Source organism: Globicephala melas, chromosome 20 (assembly GCF_963455315.2).
Source record: "Globicephala melas chromosome 20, mGloMel1.2, whole genome shotgun sequence".
NCBI classification, from domain to species: Eukaryota; Metazoa; Chordata; class Mammalia; order Artiodactyla; family Delphinidae; genus Globicephala; species Globicephala melas.
Genome location: NC_083333.1, coordinates 27353037 through 27373344, shown reverse-complemented (window position 1 = coordinate 27373344; position 20308 = coordinate 27353037). Strand labels below are relative to the sequence as shown.

Genomic DNA, 20308 nt, shown 5'->3' with positions numbered 1-20308 from the left:
ACGGGGGGGTAGGGACAGTATGCAGCTATGACAGAAATACCATCTTGATCTGGCCCCCAGTGCCATGCCAACCAGTTTCATGGTTGTGGTTGTTACAGCAGCTAACATCAATTCCCCTGACTGATACTCTAGATATTTGCATTTTACAGAGGATTTCTTTCTAATTGGTGAAAATTCAGACTAAATAAATATCTTAAAATTCACTCCATTTGAGGAGACAGAGTCCTGCAAAGAACCTCTTAGGTCTTAGATTCTATCTTCTACCATGTCCTTCTATGTTTTAAACCACCCTGCAGCGGTCACTCTCTGATTGGAAATGGGATACCTCTAAGGGCCGTTTTAGGTCAAGCTTGGAATGTGACTGGACTGAATTCAGTTCATGTCAACAAATGTTTTTGAGCACTTACTCTGCACAGGTACATGACTAAGCCCCTGTCCACATTATGGGGTCGCTCAACACTCTTCACATCCACCTTTCAAATCCTCATTGCCAGGAGTCCATGTTGCACGGCATCAGGGAACACCACTCAACACCGTGTTGTATGTGAAGGGTTCCACCTACCGTTGTGTCATGGTCAGGCTTCACAGATGCATGAGGCCACCTGGCTATTCCTCTGGTTGTTTTCATTTTGTAATCTAATATTGCTCCCACTAGACAGCAAGCTCTCTGAAAACAGGTATGGTGTATCTTTTTCACTACTGTATTTGCTGCTATAGTTTCACTGCTGCATTTAATAGTACCTTTGAGTGTTCAAATAATTTTTGTTGAACCGATGACTAGGTAGATGGATGAGTGAATGAGCAAACGAATGAATACAGACTTGATTAGAACATACTGGGGGAACTCCAAACAGATGTCTCCTCCATTTGGGTGGATGGTGAAGTTTTAACAAACATCTCTGACAAAATAGGAAGAGATTCTGGGTTAGAGCTCTGCCTCAATTTGGAATGTAGTTTCCTGTAAATCACAGAAACTCCAACCAACAGTTACCTAAAGACGTTCAGGTTTATTTGTCTCATACAACATAAACGTGGACAGGTAGTAGGATCAAGAAGATACAACAATTATACATAATTATGGACCTAACAACAGACCATCAAAATATGTGAAGCAAAAGCAGACAGAATTGAAGGAAGACATAGACAGTTCTACAATAGTAGTTGGAGACTTCATTACCCGACTCTCAATAATGGATAGAACGACCAGACAGAAGATCAGTAAGAAAATAGAGAACTTAACACAATAAATCAACTAGATCTAACAGATACATACAGAACACTCTACCCAAAAACAATATGCTTATTCTTCTCAAGTGCACATGGGACATTTTCCAGGATAGACCATATATGAGGCCACAAACTTACTCTTAATAGGTTTAAAAAGACAGATACACAAAGTTTCTTCTCTGACCACAACAGGATGAAATTAGAAATAAATAACAAATGTGAAACTGGATTCTCTTCATTTTTTTTTTTTAAACTTTTATTTGCAGTACACATGCGGGATCTAGTTCCCTGGCCAGGGATCGAACCCAGGTCCCCTGCATTGGGAGCATGGAGTCTTACCCACTGCGCCACCAGGGAAGTCCCTCTTCATTGTTTTTTAACTGCATTTTATTCATATTGAGACAGGAGAGGAGCCACATCTGATGGTTGGCCCAATTCATACTGCAAGGGCATTACTTAATGCTCAAAAAAAATTTTTTTCTTATAAGAGATTACACAGTATTATGAGACAGAATTCAAAAAACGAATTGACACTGACACATAACCAACCAATTTATGTTTATTTATCTTTCAATAAACACTTGAAAAGGGAAAAAAAGTAAAACTGGAAAATTCACAAACTTGTGGAAACTAAACAGCGCACTCTTACACAACCAATGGATCAAAGAAGAAATCATAAATGGAACTAGAAAACACTTAAAGATAAATGAAAACATAAACACAACCTACCAAAACTTATGGGGCACAACAAAAGCAGTGCTAAGTGGGAAATTTAAATGCTTACATTAACGGGGGGGGGGCAAAGATCTCAAATAAAAAACCTAACTTTACAACTTTAGGAACTGGAAAAAGAAGGATAAACCCAAAACTAGCAGAAGGATGGAAATAATAAATATTAGAGCAGAGCTAAACAAAATAGAGAATAGAGGAAAAGAGAGAAAATCAACGAAACCAAAAGTTTGTTCTTTGAAAGATCAACAAAATCAACAAAACTTTCCCTAGATGGACTAAGAAAAACAGAAGACTGAAATTACCAAAATTCGAAAGGAAAGTGGGGACATCTCTACCAATTCCACAGAAACAAAAACGTTTATGAGAGTACTACGAACAACTGTACACCAACAAACTGGATAGCCTAGATAAAATGGGCAAATTTCTAGAACTTACCAAGATTGAATCAAGAAGAAATAGAAAGCCTGAACAGACTAATAACAAAATAAGGAGACTGAATCAGTAATCAAAAACCTCCCCACAAAGAAAAGCCCAGAACCAGATGGATTCCCAGGTGAATTCCACCAAACAGTTAAAGAAGCACTAATACCAGTCCTTCTTAAATTCTTCCAAAAAAATAGAAAAAAAAGGAACTCTTCCAGAATCACTATATGAGGCCAGTATCGCTCTGATATCAAAGCCAGACACTATAAGAAAAGAAAACTAAAGACCAATTTCCCTTATGAACACTGATGCAAAAATCCTCAACAAAATACTAACAAACAGAATTCAGCAAAATACTGAAAGAATTATACACCATGACCAAGTGAGATTTATTCCTGGAATGCAAGGATGATTCAACATAAAAATTGATCAATGTAGTACACTATATTAACACAGTGAAGGGAAAAGCCCATGTGATCATTTCAATTGATGCAGAAAAAGCATTTAGCAAAATTCAACATCCTTTTATGATAAAGACACTCAACAAACTAGGAATAGAAGGAAACTACTTCAACGTTATAAAAGCCATATATAGAAAACCCACAGTGGACATCATACTCAACTGTGAAAGAATGACGGCTTTTCCTCTAAGATTAAGAAGAAGCTAAGGATGCCCACTTGGCTTCTTCTATTCAACATGGTGCTGGAAATCCCACCCAGAGCAATTATGCAAGAAAAAGAAATAGAAGGCATCCAAATTGGGAAGAAAGAAGTAAAATTATCTGTTTGCTGATGATATGATCTTATATGTAGAAAACCCAAAAAGATTCCACAAAAAAAAAACCCTGTTAGAATGAATGAATGAATTTGGCAAAGTAGCAGGGTACAAAATCAACACACAAAAATCAGTTGCATTTCTGTACATTATCAGTTAACAATCTGAAAGGGAAAATATGAAAACAATTCCATTGACAATAGCATCAAAAAGAACAAAACACTTGGGAATTAACTTAAGCAAGGAGGTGAAAGACTTGTACAATGAAAACTACAAAACATTGCTGAAAGAAATTAAAGAAGACGTAAATAAATGAAAACACATCCTATGTTCATGGATTGGAAGACTTAACGTTGTTAAGATAAAAATACTACCTAAGGTGATCTATAGAGTCAATGCAATTCCTATCGAAATTCCTATCGGAAAAAAATGACATTTTTTGCAGAAATAGAAAAACCCATCCTAAAATTAATATGGAATCTCATGGGACCTCCAATAACCAATACAATCTTGAAAACGAAGAACAACATTAAAAGACTCACACTTCCTGGTTTCAAACTCACTGTAAAGCCACAGTAACTAAAAGAGAGTGATCCTGGGGACCTCCTTGGTGGTGCAGTGGTTAAGAATCTGCCTGCCAATGCAGGCAACACGGGTTCGAGCCCTGGTCCGGGAAGATCCCACATGCCGCAGAGCAGCTAAGCCCGTGTGCCACAACTACTGAGCCTGTGCTCTAGGGCCCGCGAGCCACAACTACTGAGCCCACGTGCCACAACTACTGAAGCCCGTGCACCTAGAGCCCGTGCTCCACAACGAAAGAAGCCACTGCAATGGGAAGCCCACGCACCGCAGCAAAGAGTAGCCCCCACTCGCTGTAACTAGAGAAAGCCTGTGCACAGCAACGAAGACACAATGCAGCAAAAAATAAATAAATAAATAAATAGATTTTCAAAAAGAGAGCGTGATCCTGGCATAAAGTCAAACACATAGACCAATGGAATAAAATAGAGTCCAGAAATAAACCCTCACATATATAGTCAAATGATTTTTGACTTGGGGGTCAAGACCATTCAATGGAGAAAGGACAGTCTTTTCAACAAATGGTGTTGAAAAAACTGGATATCTACATGCAAAAGAATTAAGTTGGGGCTTCCCTGGTGGCGCAGTGGTTGAGAGTCCACCTGCCGATGCAGGGGACGCGGGTTCGTGCCCCGGTCCGGGAAGATCCCACATGCTGCAGAGCGGCTGGGCCTGTGAGCCACGGCCGCTGAGCCTGCGCATCTGGAGCCTGTGCTCCGCAGCGGGAGAGGCCACAACAGTGAGAGGCCCGCGTACCGCAAAAAAAAAATCAAAAGAATTAAGTTGGTCCCTTACGTAACAGCATATACAAAATTAACTCAAAATGATCAAAGACCTCAATGTCAGACCTAAAACCATTAAACTCTTAGGAGAAAATGTGTGACAAAATCTTCACAACCATGGCTGTGGCAATGATTTCTTGAATATGACCCAAAAAGCACAGGCAACAAAAGAAAAAATGGACAAATTGGACTTCATGAAAATTTAAAAGTTTTGTGCTCTAAAGACACTATCAACAGAGTAAAAAGGCAACCCACAGAGTGAGAGAAAATGTTTGCAAATCATGTATCTGACAAGGATTAACATCCAGGATACACAGACAACAAAAACTCAACAACTACAAAAAAATCAATTTGAAAATGGGCAAAAGGCTTGAATAGACATGTCTTCAAAGAAGATATACAAATGGCCAATAAGCACATGAAAAGTGCTCAACATCATTAATCACTCGGGAAATGCAAATCAAAATTGCAATGAGATATCACCTCACATCCATTAGGATAGCTACTATTAAAACAAACAAACAAACAAAAAGCAGGAATAAAAACCAAGTGTTGAAAAGGATGTGGAGAAATTGGAAACCCTTGTGCACTGTTGGTGAGAATGTAAGACGGTACATCTGCGGCAGATAACAGTATTGCAGTTCCTCAGAAATTAAAAATAGATTATCATATGATTTAGCAATTTCACTTCTGGGTATATACCCAAAAGAATTGAAAGCAGGGTCTCGAAGAGATACTCGTACACCATGTTCATAACAGCATTTTTCACGAGAGCTAAAACATAGAAGCACCCCAAGTATCTACTGACAGATGAATGGACAAGCATAATGTGATATATACATAAATGGAATACTATTCAGCCTTCAAAAGAAAGGATTTTTCTTTTAAATTTTTCTTCTCTCTTAAGATACTTTAAACTTTATTAATATCTCTTATATTAACAGTAAACCTAAGAGTCCAGAGAAACGTGCCGCTAGTTCGGGAGCCACGGGCAAGACTCTCTTCTCTCTGGGTCTTAGTCTCCTTGTCTGTAAGATGAGGGGGACCCAGCCTGCAGCGCCTTTGTATGCTTCTGGCTCTGCATCAGTTCTCCCCACTCGCCAGCAATCCCAGACATTTCCATGGGGCTGCGATTTACAAAGCTATTCGAAGGTACCACCCTACATGAGCCACATCTTTTCCTGGAGTCACATGGGGCTGACCTCCTGCCGTCCACACACAGAGCTAAGACAGGAAGATGCATTGAGAGCCAGTAGGATGGAAGGTTTCCCACAGGTCCATCCAGAGCCCCATTCCTGGTCATCCTCAATGAAGCCAGCCTGGCTGATGGCACAAGAGGGACAGTCCTGGGGAGCCCAGCTGCCTTGTCGGTCACCATCAAGGGGAGCAGGTGGAGGCAGACGTGGGTGGGGGCTGAGCCCTGGGCCTCCTGTGGCCCACACAGCCCTCCAGTTGGCAAGGCTGGAGACACAAGCTTATGTCTTCTTAACCACGCTGTACACTGGCTCCTGCGTCTGGGGCTTCTGGGAGGGAATTCCGTCCGTCTTAGAATCCTGGCTTCGGGAATCAAATACCACTGAGGTGTAGTGAAGGTTTTCGCTGGGGAGCCCCTGCAGAGACAGAGACCAGAGGCTCAGGAGAGGCAGGGGAAGCAGGAACCCCCAGCTTAGGGCCTTAGAGAGGTTCCACTGGGGGACGGTGGCTCCACCCTCCCCCACTGTCCTGGCCTCTTTCTCTTGCAAGGGCTGGTCTCCAAGATCCTGTCCACCCACCTGCTCCACCCGACCTGGTCAAGACACAGCACAAAGTCCCAGGCCTCAGAGCCGGGGGATTCCCTGGGGTCTACTTTGAGGTCATTAGTCACCAAGTTAGAAAAACAAGGATGTTGTTAGTCTCGGGGCCATGTGTCTGATGCTTAAATCTCCCCCTCATCTTCTCTAACAACGGATCCCTCAGGCTCTGCCTAAACTGTTCCACTAATGGGTGGCTTAGGACCCTGGGCCGGGTGGGGTTGGGAGGCAACCTCTTCCATTATGTACTTTACAATGGCTGTGGGCTGACCTACAGGGGGTCACTGATAAAAATCTGAAAAGCAGAGTTCATCCCAAAGAGACCATAGGACCAAAGCAGTGAGAAATCGCAGTCTTTGACATTGGGTGTATGGTACATGGTCAGTGCCTGATAAATGCTGTACTTTATTGAATATTGATTATCCCCAGCCATTTCAATAGCTCCTTCATCTCCCACCCCACCCCCTCACCCCCAGCTACAAGGACAACAACCTTTGGCAAAATCTACACCTGCCCCGCGCTCTATGTGTCCTTGTCCTAGAGAAACAGTGTGGATCGCCTCACTCCCCTCTCTGCTTGCTGCCGCCCCACTAGGTGATGCCTCTATCATCGCCCGGGGTCCCTGTGATGGGAGCTGGGCCCTTGCACTCACCAAGTTGCTGTACTCCACCTCCTCCTGTGTGGGTCGCATGGGCTGTTCCAGAAGGGGCCACATCGGCAGCTCTAGGTTCTCATAGCAGGGTTCACTCAGCTCAGCAGCCTAGGGTGGGCAGGAGGTGTGAGGGCTTGGTGGGTGTCCACAGAGCCCCTGCATGGTCCAGTCCAGAGGGCCTTCTGTCCCTCCTTCTCTGCAATCATCTCCCCTTTCCCTCTCTGCTCTGAGCGTCCCAGTCTTCCCACTCGGCCTCCCCCTTCCCACACGCTGGTCCTCTCAGGGCAGAATTTGAATGGTCAGGTCAACAGCTGGGCTGGGAGGACCCTCCCTCACTCCACTTTCCCCTGGGGTGGGAAGAGACTGGCTAGAGTTCATGATGACCCAATGGCCAGATCTCCCAGGCGTTGTTCTTCCCGTTCGGGGCGAGCACCTCGCTCCACCCATGTGTGATCCACACAGACCTCCACTGGCTGATGGGACAGTTCAGGCCCCCAACATCCTCTGTGCTCCCCGCAGCTACCCAGACACTCCTCCTGCAGTAGCCTTTCTTACCTGACTGGGGTTCTGGGGAGGCTCTGGGTTCTCACCAGCTAAAGAGACAAGAGAAGAGAAAGGAGGTCGAATCCCAGCGCAAGGCAGCGATGGGGATCCCTACGGTCCAACCGGAGGAAGGCCTTTCCCTAGAGACTTCAGCCCTGGGGACCTATTGCTTCAGGCCGGTAGCATGGTAGGAACTCAAGGGTTTGTTGAATGGGTGAATTAGTCAATGAGGACATGAATGAATAAACAAATGAGCAGGAAGGATCCAGCTTGGGGAGAGGGGCCAAACAAAGGTAGTTCTCCAAACAGTCACGCATAAAAATGTTCCCCAGGGACTTCCCCTGCAGTCCCCTGGTTAGGACTCCACGCTTCCAATGCAGGTGGCATGGGTTCGATCCCCGGTTAGGGAACTAAGATCCCGCATGCTGCGTAGCATGGCCAAAAACAAACAAAAAAAGTTCCCAGGTAGGAGAGACAAGAAAGGAAGGACACTCATTTAAAAGGAAGTGTCTGTATGATGAAAAAGTTCTAGAAGTCTCTTTTGCAACAATGTAAATATACATAACACTGCTGAACTGTAAACTTAGAAATGGTTAAGATGGCAAATTTTATGGTAGGGGGCTTCCCTGGTGGTGCAGTGGTTAAGAATCCACCTGCCAATGCAGGGGACTGGGTTCGAGCCCTGGTCGGGGAAGATCCCACATGCCACGGAGCAACTAAGCCCGTGCACCACAACTACTGAGCCTGCGCACTAGAGCCCGCGAGCCACAACTACTGAAGCCCGCACACCTAGAGCCCGTGCTCCGCAGCAAGAGAAGCCACCGCAGTGAGAAGCTGGCGCACCACAAAGAAGAGTAGCCCCGGTTCACCGCAACAAGAGAAAGCCCGCGCACAGCAACAAATACCCAACTCAGGCAAAAAAAAAAAAAAAAATTTATGGTACGTATTTTTTTACCGCAATTAAAAAAAATGCAGATCTGCAGGCCCCACTGCTGATGTACTAAATTATCAACGTTGAGGATGAAGTCCAGCTATCTGTGTTTTAACAAAGCCCTAAGTTTGTTTAAATAAAATAATAAAATAAAAGGCAGTGTCCTTGGGCTTCCCTAGTGGTGCAGAGGTTGAGAGTCCGCCTGCCGATGTAGGGGACGCGGATTCGTGCCCTGGTCCTGGAAGATCCCACACGCCGCGGAGCGGCTGGGCCCGTGAGCCATGGCTGCTGAGCCTGCGCGGCCGGAGCCTGTGCTCCGCAACGGAAAAAGGCAGCGTTCTTGTGGAGACCTAGAGCCACATCAAACTATACAAAGTCACAAGGGTCATCTGCTCTGACCCCTGGCCTGGGCGTCCGTCCCTCCCAGACACGAGGCCCTGTCAGCTCTGAGGGATCGCAGCTCAGGTCACACAACCTTTTGTCTCTGGCTCCTGCAGCGTGGCTCTGCAGGTGTCCTGCCTCCGAGCAAAACTGTGCACCCCTGGCCCTTTCAACCTGGAGCCCCAGGAGCCGATGGGGACAGGTGATGCACACACAGCCAGAATGCCCTATAGGTCTAGGTGCACCGCCAGGCAACTCCAGAGCCCAGTCCACTGAACGCTGCGGGGAGACACTGTCCAGCCTCAGGGAGGGAGCCCCAAAGTCAAAGGTGAGATACCCAGCTTCAGGAGACACAAGGGCACGTATGACAGAAGTGTTTGCTAAGCCCCATCAATTGACTCAGCAGAACATGCAACCAGGGGCTCTGAGATATGAACACATTTTGTTCCAAATGCTGCAGGCGGGTGCCCCACTACCCTCCATCCCTTCAGCTGAGATGGGTGATTTGATGATAAGGAGGAAGGGAGCTGGTGAGGAAGGGATGGGAGTCCATTCCGGGGGAGGGGAAGTTGGCATTGAAAGAGTTGGGTGGCAGCCAGCTGGACGGGAAGCACCCTGAAGGTGGAGCCAGTCTACCCTGGTCATGACAGTGTCCCCAAGAGCCCGGTACAGGCCCTTGTGCACAATAGTTGCTCAGGACAGCTTTGCTGTGTGAGTGAATGAATGAATGAACAAGAGTGGGCTGAGGGGAAAAACCATGAGTGGGCGGTAGGGCAGGCATCAGGCTGAGGCGCAAGGACACTGGGTAGACAACCCCAGATGCAGCCAGGAGACAGGAGCTGAGACGCAAAGCAGGGGAGGGACAGTCAGGCTACTTGAACAGAAAACCTTTCTCCTGTTAAACAAAGATCACGTAACAAGGTGTGATCCACCCGCACAAGTCAACTCTGAGTCAGGGATTTTCGGAAGAACATTGTTAGCAGGGAAAATCATACAATATGTTACGGTTTAAAAGTGGAATTACAGTATGATGCAAACATTTTAAGAAGTCAGATGTGCAAAAGGGACTGCAAGGACGTGACTCACATGCCCTTGGTTGGTTTTCTCTAGGTGGTGCGAGCTTCCATTTTTATTTATTAGGGTGAATTTATTTCCTTCTTTGTGCTTTACTTACTTTTCCAGTTTTCTACAGTGATCACACATCCCTTTTTTAAGCGGGGGGGGGCGGGGCGGTGCTTTTTAGGTGAAAGGGCACCGTGGAGATGGCTGGGACCCACAGATCTGAGGCAATCCAGGCTGGGAAAATCCCCATGTGGTAAGCAGTATGGGTTGAAGTTTAGGGGGAGGGTTCCCAAAAATGATATGCAAGCAGCAGATGGGGAAGAGGAAGTGGTTTTCTTTCCATCCGCTGATTTCTCTCCTAAAGGCCTGAGCTGTGCTGGGGGGAGAGGCTGAACCCCACGGGGATGCTGGAGGTGAGAGAGTAACGCAGGGTCCCCTCCACCCGGCCCCCAGAAAGTACCAACTCCCAGTTAGCACTGCAGCTATGGAGCAGAGCAAGCTTGAAAGGCTCAGCATTGGTAACTACGCACGAACATCCCCCCAGAACCCTGTGCGCATGGAATCAAGAACTCTCAACACAGTAAGCAAACTTAAGGCTCACATTCCATCTCAGACAGAAACTGGCTGTCCTCCAGGTGGCAGTTGGGCCTCCAGCCAGCAACAAGACCACAGCTTCACTGGTTCCTCTGTTTATTTAAATTTGCTCAGCTGTTTATTGAGCACCTACTTACTGAGCGCTGGGCAGGATGCTGGGTGCCCCCTACGTTCTCTCTTTTAATCTGAGCTCAGAGAAGAGTGACTGGACCACAAGATGCCTGGAGCTTCCTGGGGTGCCCAACGTGACGATATTAAATAATACATTCATTCAACAAATACTGTACTTTCTCGAGTCAGGGTCCCTGATCTTAAGGAGTCGCACGGGCTGGGGGGCAGGCAGGCATGGAAGCAGGTGTGACAATCTGGTGTGAAAAGGGCTATCGTGGTGGAAGAACCGAGGTCCACCCGGAAAGGGCCCCTAAGCTGCTCTTGGGGGGCCAAGAAAAGTCCCAGAGGAAAGGAAATCTGAGAGCAGTGCTTAGGGCCCAGCAGGAGTGAGCCACAGAGAGGCAGGGGGGCACCCCAGGCGCCCAGAGCAAACGCAGAAGAAGTTGGGAAACAGCTGCATTCCAGAGTGTAAGGATGGGCAGGTTGCAGAGGGCCTTCAGTGTCCTGTGGGGACCTGGACTTTGGAGAGTGTGGGAGGTCACAGAAGGGTTTAGACAGAAGAGGGACCCTGCTTCACAAGCACGCACCCCAGGCCCCGCTGTGGGAAACGCCTCTTTTCGGGGAGCCGTCTCCCACAGCCTGGATCTGCCAGGACACCGCCTCTGGGGTCTGCCCTCTAGGGTCACCCGGGATATATGGTCTCAGGGGATGCATCTGAGGACCATTCTGGGAACCAGGACACAGAGCCTCAGAGACCAGAGGCTGTGGGTGGGTCCTGCCTACCCCGGGGCCGCAGGTGTAAGGAACTCACTCACATTTGATCCGTCTCTGAACCATTCTCCAGGCCAGCAGTGAGATGCCCCCCAACAGAAGCAGCAGAAGTGCCAACAAGGCCAGCAGCACTTGCAGCCTGAGGGGAGAGAGGGTGAGGTGGGCATCACGCCTTCCCGCTCTTGTTCAATAGATAGATAAGGTCCCATTGAAAAAATGTAGATGGTATAAGGTCTCCTTTCTACACATCCCCCATCTACCTAAATCCCCCCCACACACACACACACGGTATACCTAAGAACCTTCCAGAGGCCCTTTATTCAGATACAAGAAAATACGAATGTACATTATTTTTATATATGTCCTTTTTTCACACAAAAGAGGCAGGGTATAAACACTAGTTTTTTTACTTAACAATGCATCTTGGAGAGCTTTCCATGTCAGTACATGAAGAAGTCCTTCAGGGTGTTTGATTTGTTTTGTTTTGTTTTTTTTTACAGCTGCATAGTATTCCATTGCATGGACGGACCATAAATTATTTAACTCTTCCCTCTCTATGGGCATTTCTCCCAGTCTATTGCAATTACAAACATGGCTGCAAAAACTCACCTTGTAACTATACCATTTCACACTTGGCCAAGCAGCAGCTGAGTTCCTGGGACGCTGACATAACTTGGGGTTTCTGGTCCCTCACTTGCTCGGGCCCCTTCTTTAATGTCTAGTTTGCATCCATAACGTTCTAGTCTTTTTCTTAAAGATGCACTTCCCTGCCCCCTGTAAATTGCATAGGCTTCAGCCATACAAAACCCAGCTCTGTCCCCCAGGCGTGCATCTGCAGAGCCAGCTTCTGGAAGTGGCATATTTGGGGGCTGAATTTCACCTCGCCTGTTATTAGGATTGTCACTTGGGTTGTCAGGAAGCCAGTGGAGGGGCCTTGGGGGTGTCATGTAATAAAGAACCTGACTGGCCTTTGCCCCTGGCTCCTGGAAGGAAGACTCTAAATCCTTGGGATTTTCCTAGTAATAGGAGTACGTTTGTTATTCACGAGCCCCTTAGATCTGCCTGAGTTCTTGCTGAGAGATGGCATGACCCAGGATGGAAGCTGGTCACCACGTAATCAGAGATTTGGGGCTCGGAGCCAGCCTGACCTTCAGGGAAGTGAAGGGGGGTTGAGGATTGAGGTCAGTCGTGTGGAAAATGATTCAATCAGTCAGGCCTGTGTCATGAAACCCCAATAAAAACGATGAACACTAAGGTTTGGAGGAACTTCCTGGCTGGTGAACACATCAGTGTCCTGGGAGGATGATGCCCCCTGACTCCACTGGGAAAGGGCACGGAAACCTGCATTCCAGATCCTCCCAGACCTCGCCCTGGGTGTCTCTCCATTGGGTGGTCCTGACATTTATCCTTTATGATAAAACTGTAAGTACAGCACTTCCCATGGGAACCCCCAAATTTGTATCCAGTTGATCAGAAATGTGATGACCTGGGGAATCCCCAAAGTGCTCCGGCATTTCTGAGGTCAGGCCGTCTTCTGGCACTGAGCCTAAGGAGTTTCATGGGACGCTGGGGTCTGTGCTAATTCCAGGTGGTCAGTGCCGGAATCACCTTGCAGGGCACCAGGTGGTGTCAGACTAGAGAGTCTGTGAACCCCAGAGATGGTTTCTGACTGTATGTATTTTCCGGTGAGAGAATCTATACATGTTGTCAGATTCTCCTGGGGTTTTTGGCCTCCCCCTCCCCAAAAAAAGGATCGAGAATCATGAATTTAGAAGAAAGAATCTCAGACTTTGGAATCTCACAAACTTGGCTTGGGAGCCTAGCCTGCCTCTGTGGCTGCAGGACCCAGCCAATCACTTAACCTCTCAGAGCCTTGGTTTACTGGTCTGTACAATGAGGGTAATAATGGTAACGGTTGTGAGTAACAAATGAGAACATTCATGTGAGGCATTCAGTACGTGCCTGGTAGGATATCATCAGCTCTCATTAAATTTACTTTCCGGGCTTCCCTGGTGGCGCAGTGGTTGGGAGTCCGCCTGCCGATGCAGGGGACACGGGTTTGTGCCCCGGTCCAGGAGGATCCCACATGCCGCGGAGCGGCTGGGCCCGTGAGCCATGGCCGCTGAGCCTGCGCGTCCGGAGCCTGTGCTCCGCAACGGGAGAGGCCACAACAGTGAGAGGCCCGCGTACCGCAAAAAAAAAAAAAAAAAATTTACTTTCCCTCCAGCCACCCCCCAGCTTCTGCCCGGCCTGAGCCCTCTCTCAGAGCCCAAGGCAGGTTCACCCTGACCCCTACAACCCAAGCTAGGAGATGCAGGCTGGATGCAAAGAGAGCCAGAGGTCCCCAGCCAAAGGGATGGGGCTCCCGGCCCCAGATGGACAAGAGGAAGCCCACCTCCAAGACATGGGGACTCAGGTGCCTTACCCCCACCCCTGCATGGCTTCCTCCTTGTTGCTGGCACTGTAGGTGGGACTCGCCATGGCCAGGGCGGTGAATGACATTGTTGAAATACTGATTGTGATTGTCGAGGTCTTGGCCACAGCAGTAGGGTGGGTTGGCACTGATGCTGGTGCAGAAACACAAATTAGACCCAGGGAATGCTCTCTGACTCTCCCACCACTCGCCAATACCTTCTTTGTTTGATTTCACACGAAATGCTCACTCAGGAAGAGGGCAGGATGGAGGACCCTGCAGCCAAAGTCTCGCCAGGACCCTCCCGGGGCTGAGTGAGCATTTTCTAACAGGACACAGGTCCCCAACAGCCCCGATTCCATCCTGCTGATGAGGTCAGGGTCCTCTGGAGGGCCCACAGTCACTCCCACTCCCAGGCTCGTTCTCCCCCCACCCCAAGTCACAGCCACACGCTGCCTGCCAGAGACGGCTGTTTGGACTGCAGATCTTGTTAGCACCCCCACTGCACTGGGCACCCGGCCACCACCCCCTCTCCACTCAGCTCCCCACCTTCTGTGGGGCTGCCCCCAGCACGCCCTCCTCTCTCCTTTGCACACTCTCTCAGCCTCCCCTTTCCCTGACACGCACCTTCCCATCGCTCAAGACTGAGGAGAGGGGCCAGCGCCCTGACTCTCTCCCTCTCTCTCTCTCTCTCTCTCTCTCTCTCTCTCTCTCACACACACACACACACACACACACACACACACACAGTTTTGTCTCTGATCAGATTTCTGCCTTGGCTAATCCGACCTGACACTCTTCAGGTAACCCTGTTGCTGGTACAGGGGGAAGGGGTGTGCACGGCTCACCTGGGAACACAGACACCACAACCTGGACGGTGGGATCCGGTGAAAATGGGACCGTGATCCCACACATGTACTTTCCTGCTTGGTCCTCTCTGAGGCTCTCCAAGGTCACTGTGAAGGTGAGGTTTGCAGGATGGTCCCTGATGGACACGTGGCCCTGCATCACTTCTCTCTCTGGCTCTTTGGTCTCCACAGTCTTCCACGGTAACAGACATGGGGCTTTGCACCAGTATTTGCTATTGTCTTTGTATTGCTTCGTGTACCGACACTCCACGCTCAGGGATCCCCCCACGACGCCTGTCACTCTGCTGGGGCCCCACAGGGACAAACAGCCTGGAAAACACAACCGAGTCTGGCTGTTCACTAGGTGGGCTTGGGTCAGGGGCGCGCTGGGGTCACCCCCAGTGTTCCCCCATCTCATGCCAGCCACCTCCCATCAGCCAGAGAGTCCTCCCCCGTCCACGCTGTCACCCCTAAGATTTGATCACAGCAGCTCCTTCCTCCAGATCCCAATCTCCTTTCCTCTGCCCTTCCCACCCCTCACCAACAAGACACCTCCCACTTCCGAACTTATCTGGACGATAAGAGCTCACCTCCAAGCACCCGGCTCTTCCTGAGGGACAGCATCTCGCCCTGAGGCCTGAGCAGCTCAGTAACCTGAAGAAGCGCTCCCAGCAATCTGTTCCCACCGAGGGAATATATACCAAGGCCAAGAAAGGGCTGCTAAATATTTCACAAAAGAAGACTGGATACACTTGGTAAACTTTGTGGATTAAAAAAAACACCGGGTTTCCCTGGTGGCGCAGTGGTTGAGAGTCCGCCAGCCGATGGGGGGGACGTGGGTTCGTGCCCCGGTCCGGGAGGATCCCACATGCCGCGGAGCAGCTGGGCCCGTGAGCCATGGCCGCTGAGCCTGCGCGTCCGGAGCCTGTGCTCCGCAACGGGAGAGGCCACAACAGTGAGAGGCCCGCGTACCGCAAAAAAAAAAAAAAAAAAAAAAAAAAAAATCCTTCACACACACAGAAAGTTTACTGATGAAAGCCTTCATTTCATCCTGGGTCTTACTTCCGTTTGCGCAGCTCCTGTAGACTTAATTTTCAAGGGAAGCTAGTGTTCGTTTGTTCTTTTTTTTGGAACCTCATGGTTTGTTTCTAAGATTTTATGTCTGCCATTTTCCCAGAGAGTCCTCAGCTAAGGGGAGTTGGGGGACGAAGACGATGCACGTGACGTTAATGCTAGCCACCAAGCCGAGGACACGCCCCCCTCCCTGATGCTTTTGGGTACCACTCCTCACACCCCTGTAATTCTGTGATCAGGCCCCCAAAGTGGTGGGGGAGGGGTGGCTTCTCTCTTTCGCTAGAGTTAGAACTCTTTAATTTCACTTGCTTTTTCAGGTTCTTAAATCACATGAAGACGCTGGAATGTAAACTCCAGGGGCCTCCTTCTTATATCTTCAATGTCTACGAGTGCCCGACACATAGTAGGCCCTCAACAAACACTTGGGTGTGAGCACCTCTCCCACCCCATGCAGCTCTCAGTCCACAGGTGTCCAAAGCTGACTGCAAACTCCCATCCCCCCACTCCCGGGTGCCCATCAGGACGTCCTCTCCTGGCCTGGGTGGCAGACGCCCTTCAGAGAAACCTTTCCTAGCCCCGTCACAGGTGTGACGTTTCCTGAGATTCTCTGCAGCCATGGCCACGGTGAAGTGGAAAGGGCAGCAGAAGAACCTGGGTTTGGTCGGTACTATGACATATCTGCTGTGTGTTCTGGTGGCAAGTAACTGAACCTCTCTGAGCTTCAGATGCCTAATGTGCTACGTAGGGATGATCGGTAAGCCTCACGTGACATTTGGGGGTGTTGAATGAGACGATGGGTGTAAAACGCCTGGCAAATAATATTAGGTTGAACCGAACGAAATTGCTGACATTCTACTATTTTTTTTTTTTTTTAACATCTTTATTGGGGTATAATTGCTTTACAATGGTGTGTTAGTTTCATTCTACTATTTTTGACGAAGAAAAAAGGAATTTCAGAAAATTCAATCTAATAAAAATAGATAATCCTCTGTCCAGCTGAAGGAAGACACGAAAAGATAAAATAATCACAGAGACAGAGAAAATTAAAAGAATCAGAGACGGTCCTTGGCAGAAATTCTCTACAGATAAATGTGTAAATCTGGATGAATGTGTGATTTTCTAGAGAAACAAAAATCAGTAAAACTGACACATACCAAGTGCTTAAAAGATAAATGTCTCTCCCAGCCCTTCCTTCACGTAAGATGCTGCCTCTGGCCCCCACATCCAGACTCGATTCCCTGCCTCTCCTTGACTGTAAATTGTCACCTTTCTCTGCCTGGCTCTCAGCTCCCCTCCCTGGTCTGGGTCACCCCATCCCCCCCACCCACAGTACCGAACCCTCTGTCTCCAGGGTCTACCTTCCCTTTGCTCTACCTCTCCGTCTCTCTTTGTTTCTCTCCCTGTGTCTCTGTCTCTCTGTCTGTCCTTCTCTCTCTCCATCTGTCTCTCTCACTGCCTCTTTTTTTCTGTCTCTGTCTGTTTCTCTGTCTCTCTGTGGGTCTCTGTCTCTGTCTCTCATTATCTCTCTCTCCCTGTCTGTCCCTCTCTGTCTGTCTGTCTATCTGTCTCTATCTCTTCTAACAGGATGCTCCTTTTTGTCCTAATGTTTTACTTTAGAAGTGCAAAGTCTCATCCTACTAAATCCCAGATAAACAAGTGAATCATCCAGCGCAAGAAGTCGAGAGAGGAACACATGCCTACGCACCTAACCCAGGAGAAAAGAGTAAAGCCAGAGCAGAAGTTAGTGAATTAGGAAAAGGAAAACCATGGAACTAGTACACACACTGAAAAGCTGATTTTTCTTTTGGGAGAAACAAACAACAAAATAGACATTATTGTGAGTAGCTAGATCAAAAAAAAAAGGAGAAGACACGCATACACAATTAAAAAGAAAATAGCCCGGGGTAATTTTCAAGTCTCTGCAAAAACACTTGTAAACTTGGGCAAAACTGGTGATTTTCTAGGAAAGTATAAATCACCAGTATTAGCTCAGAAAAGATTTTTTTTAATGTAGACCAATACTGGTAAGTGTTATCAAGGGGTCCTTTCCCAATGATAACTATGTGAGGTGATGTAATTATTTCACAGTGTATATGGGTATCAAAACATCACCGTGATTATACACCATAAATGTACACGAGCTTTATTTGTTAATTATACCTCAGTAAAGCGGGGGGGAAAGAAGAAAAAAAGAAGTTCCTTTTTCTTTCCTTTCCAAAAAAAGAGGAGTGAAACCCAGACAGTTTCACAAGTTAGTTCTCTCAAAACCTTCAAGGACCAAACAATTCCAATTTTATTTAAACATTTGCAGAGGATAAAGAAACAGGGAAACCTCCCTAATTCTTATCATGAAGTCCGTATAATACATCAAGACTAAAATCCAGCCAAATATCTTAATATAATTCGCCGCTTGAATAGTTCAAAGGAGAAAAAATTACAGGCATACTTAGACAATATTGCAGGTTTGGTTCCAGACCACCGTAGTAAAGCGAAAATCACGATAAAGCAAGTCACGTGAAGTTTTTGGTTTATAAAAGTTATGTTTACACTATACTATGGTCTAGTAAGTGTGCAATAATATTATGTCTTAAAAAAAACCATGTACAGGGCTTCCCTGGTGGCGCAGTGGTTGAGAGTCCGCCAGCCGATGTGGGGGACGTGGGTTCGTGCCCCGGTCCGGGAGGATCCCACATGCCGCGGAGCGGCTGGGCCCGTGAGCCATGGCCGCTGAGCCTGCGCGTCCGGAGCCTGTGCTCCGCAACGTGAGAGGCCACAGCAGTGAGAGGCCCGCGTATCGCAAAAAAAAAAAAAAAAAAAAAACAATGTACATACCTTAATTAAGAAATACTTCGCTAAAAAATGCTCCCCATTATCTGAGCCTTCAGTGACTTGTCATCTTTTTTGCTGGTGGAGGGTTTGAAATATTGCAAGAATTACCAAAATGGGACAGAGACACGTAGTGGGCAAAAGCTGTTGGAAAAATGGAGCCAATAGACTTGCTTGATGCAGGTTTTGCCACAAACATTCAATTTGTAAAAATAATACAAATAAACACACCAAAACAAACCAGAAGACCCCCGCGGTATCGATGGAGCGCGATAAGGCATGGCCTGTCATCATCTCTATAGATAATGGAAAGGCGAACGACACCTGATGCTGCTGTTTTTAAGAACACAGGGGATGCCTTCTTTACACTTAACGGAAACTCTGGACACCGGCCCAGTCAGGGACAAGGCAGGCATGACTGCTGCCGCCTCTCTCCTGGGCATCATTCTGGCCAAACCAGCCCGTGATCAATGAGAGAGGAAACCAGAGAAACAGCGAACCCTCCATGCAGGCAGATCCCGTGAACACCCTAGAGGGTCAGTAGAAGAATGAGCGGTGGGACTTCCCTGGTGGGGAAGTTAAGACTCCCTACTCCCAATGCAGAGGGACCAGGTTTGATCCCTGATCAGGGGACTAGATCCCACATGTATGTCGCAACTAAGAGTTTGCGTGTCGCAAGTAAGAGTTTGTGTGCCGCAACTAAGGAGCCGGTGACCGCCACTAAGGAGCCCACCAGCCGCAACTAAGACACAGCACAACCAAATAAATAAATATTTTTAAAAAATGAGTGGTGAGAGGATGACCAGTTTCAAAATTAATACACAAAAACTCACAGCTTTCCTATCGACAACTAGTTGGCAAATAGAATTGAAGAAAACATCAATTTATAAGCAAAACGACCCCCAAATTAAAAATGCCGGGAATAAACCTAGCAAGACTGCAGGAGCAACCTGAGGAGAGCCCTGAGAGCTCCTGGAGGCTTAGGAGAGGAATAAGTGCAAGGACACCCTCTTCTGCCCGGAGCAAACCTCTCCCTTCTGTCCCACAGCTGCTCTGCCCCACTCTCCCCATGGGATGGGAGTCCCATCTCCCTTCCTTGGAGACCACGGCCCCCTAGTCCTCAGTCTCCTGCCCCTCGAGCCGCCCTGGACAGTCATTCACCTCCATGACCCTGAGACCAAGGCCTGCCCCTGCCCGGTCCCCAAACTTCCTCCACCCCCTGGGACCCGTGAACCACAGGGCGCCTCCTGACAATAAACACGCCCCTGGGTGCGCTTGGTGGTTACTCTGCCACTCACTCTGGTGTGTAATAATTCATCCCCAAACCTCCTGCAAAGCCCCTACTCCGGGCCCACATCTTTGCCCCACTGTGGCTCATCTAAGGCCAGATGGTTGCAGAAGGGGAGACAGACCTTCAGCCCTACCCCTCCGTGTCTTATGTGGTGGACAGAGGGCGTCCCATCCTGAGTCTCCTGACCCCTCTCCTGCAGCTCTCGCCCTCGCACCCTCCCTCCTCCCGCTGCCCACCTCCCACCCCACTGCAGCCCCTCACCTGGGACCCAGAGAAGCAGCAGAGCCGGGGTCAGCCACGTGGCCTGGGACCACCAGGCCATCTCTCCAGCACAGATGTCGTGTGCAACAGCGCCAGGCCACAGCTGGCCCCAAGGCTTCAGTCCCCCCTCGAGGAGGAGTGTCAGGCCTCCAGGCTCCCACTTCTGCTTTTCTTCGTGCTTCGCTGCTTCCTCGTTCAGCTTCTTTTCAGTTCTGTTCCCGGAGCTCTGAAAAGATGGAGGT

At 48.3% G+C, this 20308-nt stretch overlaps 1 protein-coding gene across 2 annotated transcripts; it reads right to left on the bottom strand.

Moving 5' to 3' along the window:
• Positions 1–1768: 1768 nt before the first annotated feature.
• Positions 1769–20187, bottom strand: LOC115842586 (CMRF35-like molecule 8). 2 transcript variants are annotated; one of them, XM_060290364.1, is made up of 7 exons: positions 20067–20187; positions 14615–14944; positions 13779–13920; positions 11398–11492; positions 7516–7553; positions 6961–7068; positions 1769–6128 (listed from the first exon to the last, which is right to left on the bottom strand). In XM_060290364.1, the coding sequence occupies exons 1-7, from the start codon at positions 20125–20127 to the stop codon at positions 5994–5996; spliced, it is 909 nt and encodes a 302-aa protein (XP_060146347.1). In that variant the 5' UTR covers positions 20128–20187; the 3' UTR covers positions 1769–5993. The 2 variants fall into 2 exon arrangements, with proteins under 2 accessions (XP_060146347.1, XP_060146346.1); XM_060290363.1 differs by lacking the exon at positions 20067–20187 and having other exon boundaries at positions 14615–15108.
• Positions 20188–20308: the final 121 nt, after the last annotated feature.

Bases quoted from the DNA above. Each gene is read 5' to 3' on its own strand.
- LOC115842586 (XM_060290363.1), bottom strand. From the start codon at position 15,032: ATGAGATGGGGGAACACTGGGGGTGACCCCAGCGCGCCCCTGACCCAA. The intron at 13,921-14,614 runs GTGAGCCGTGCA...TTTCTGCACCAG, and splicing joins TGTGGTGTCTGTGTTCCCAG to CATCAGTGCCAACCCACCCT. The intron at 11,493-13,778 runs GTAAGGCACCTG...CTCTCCCCTCAG, and splicing joins GAAGCCATGCAGGGGTGGGG to GCTGCAAGTGCTGCTGGCCT.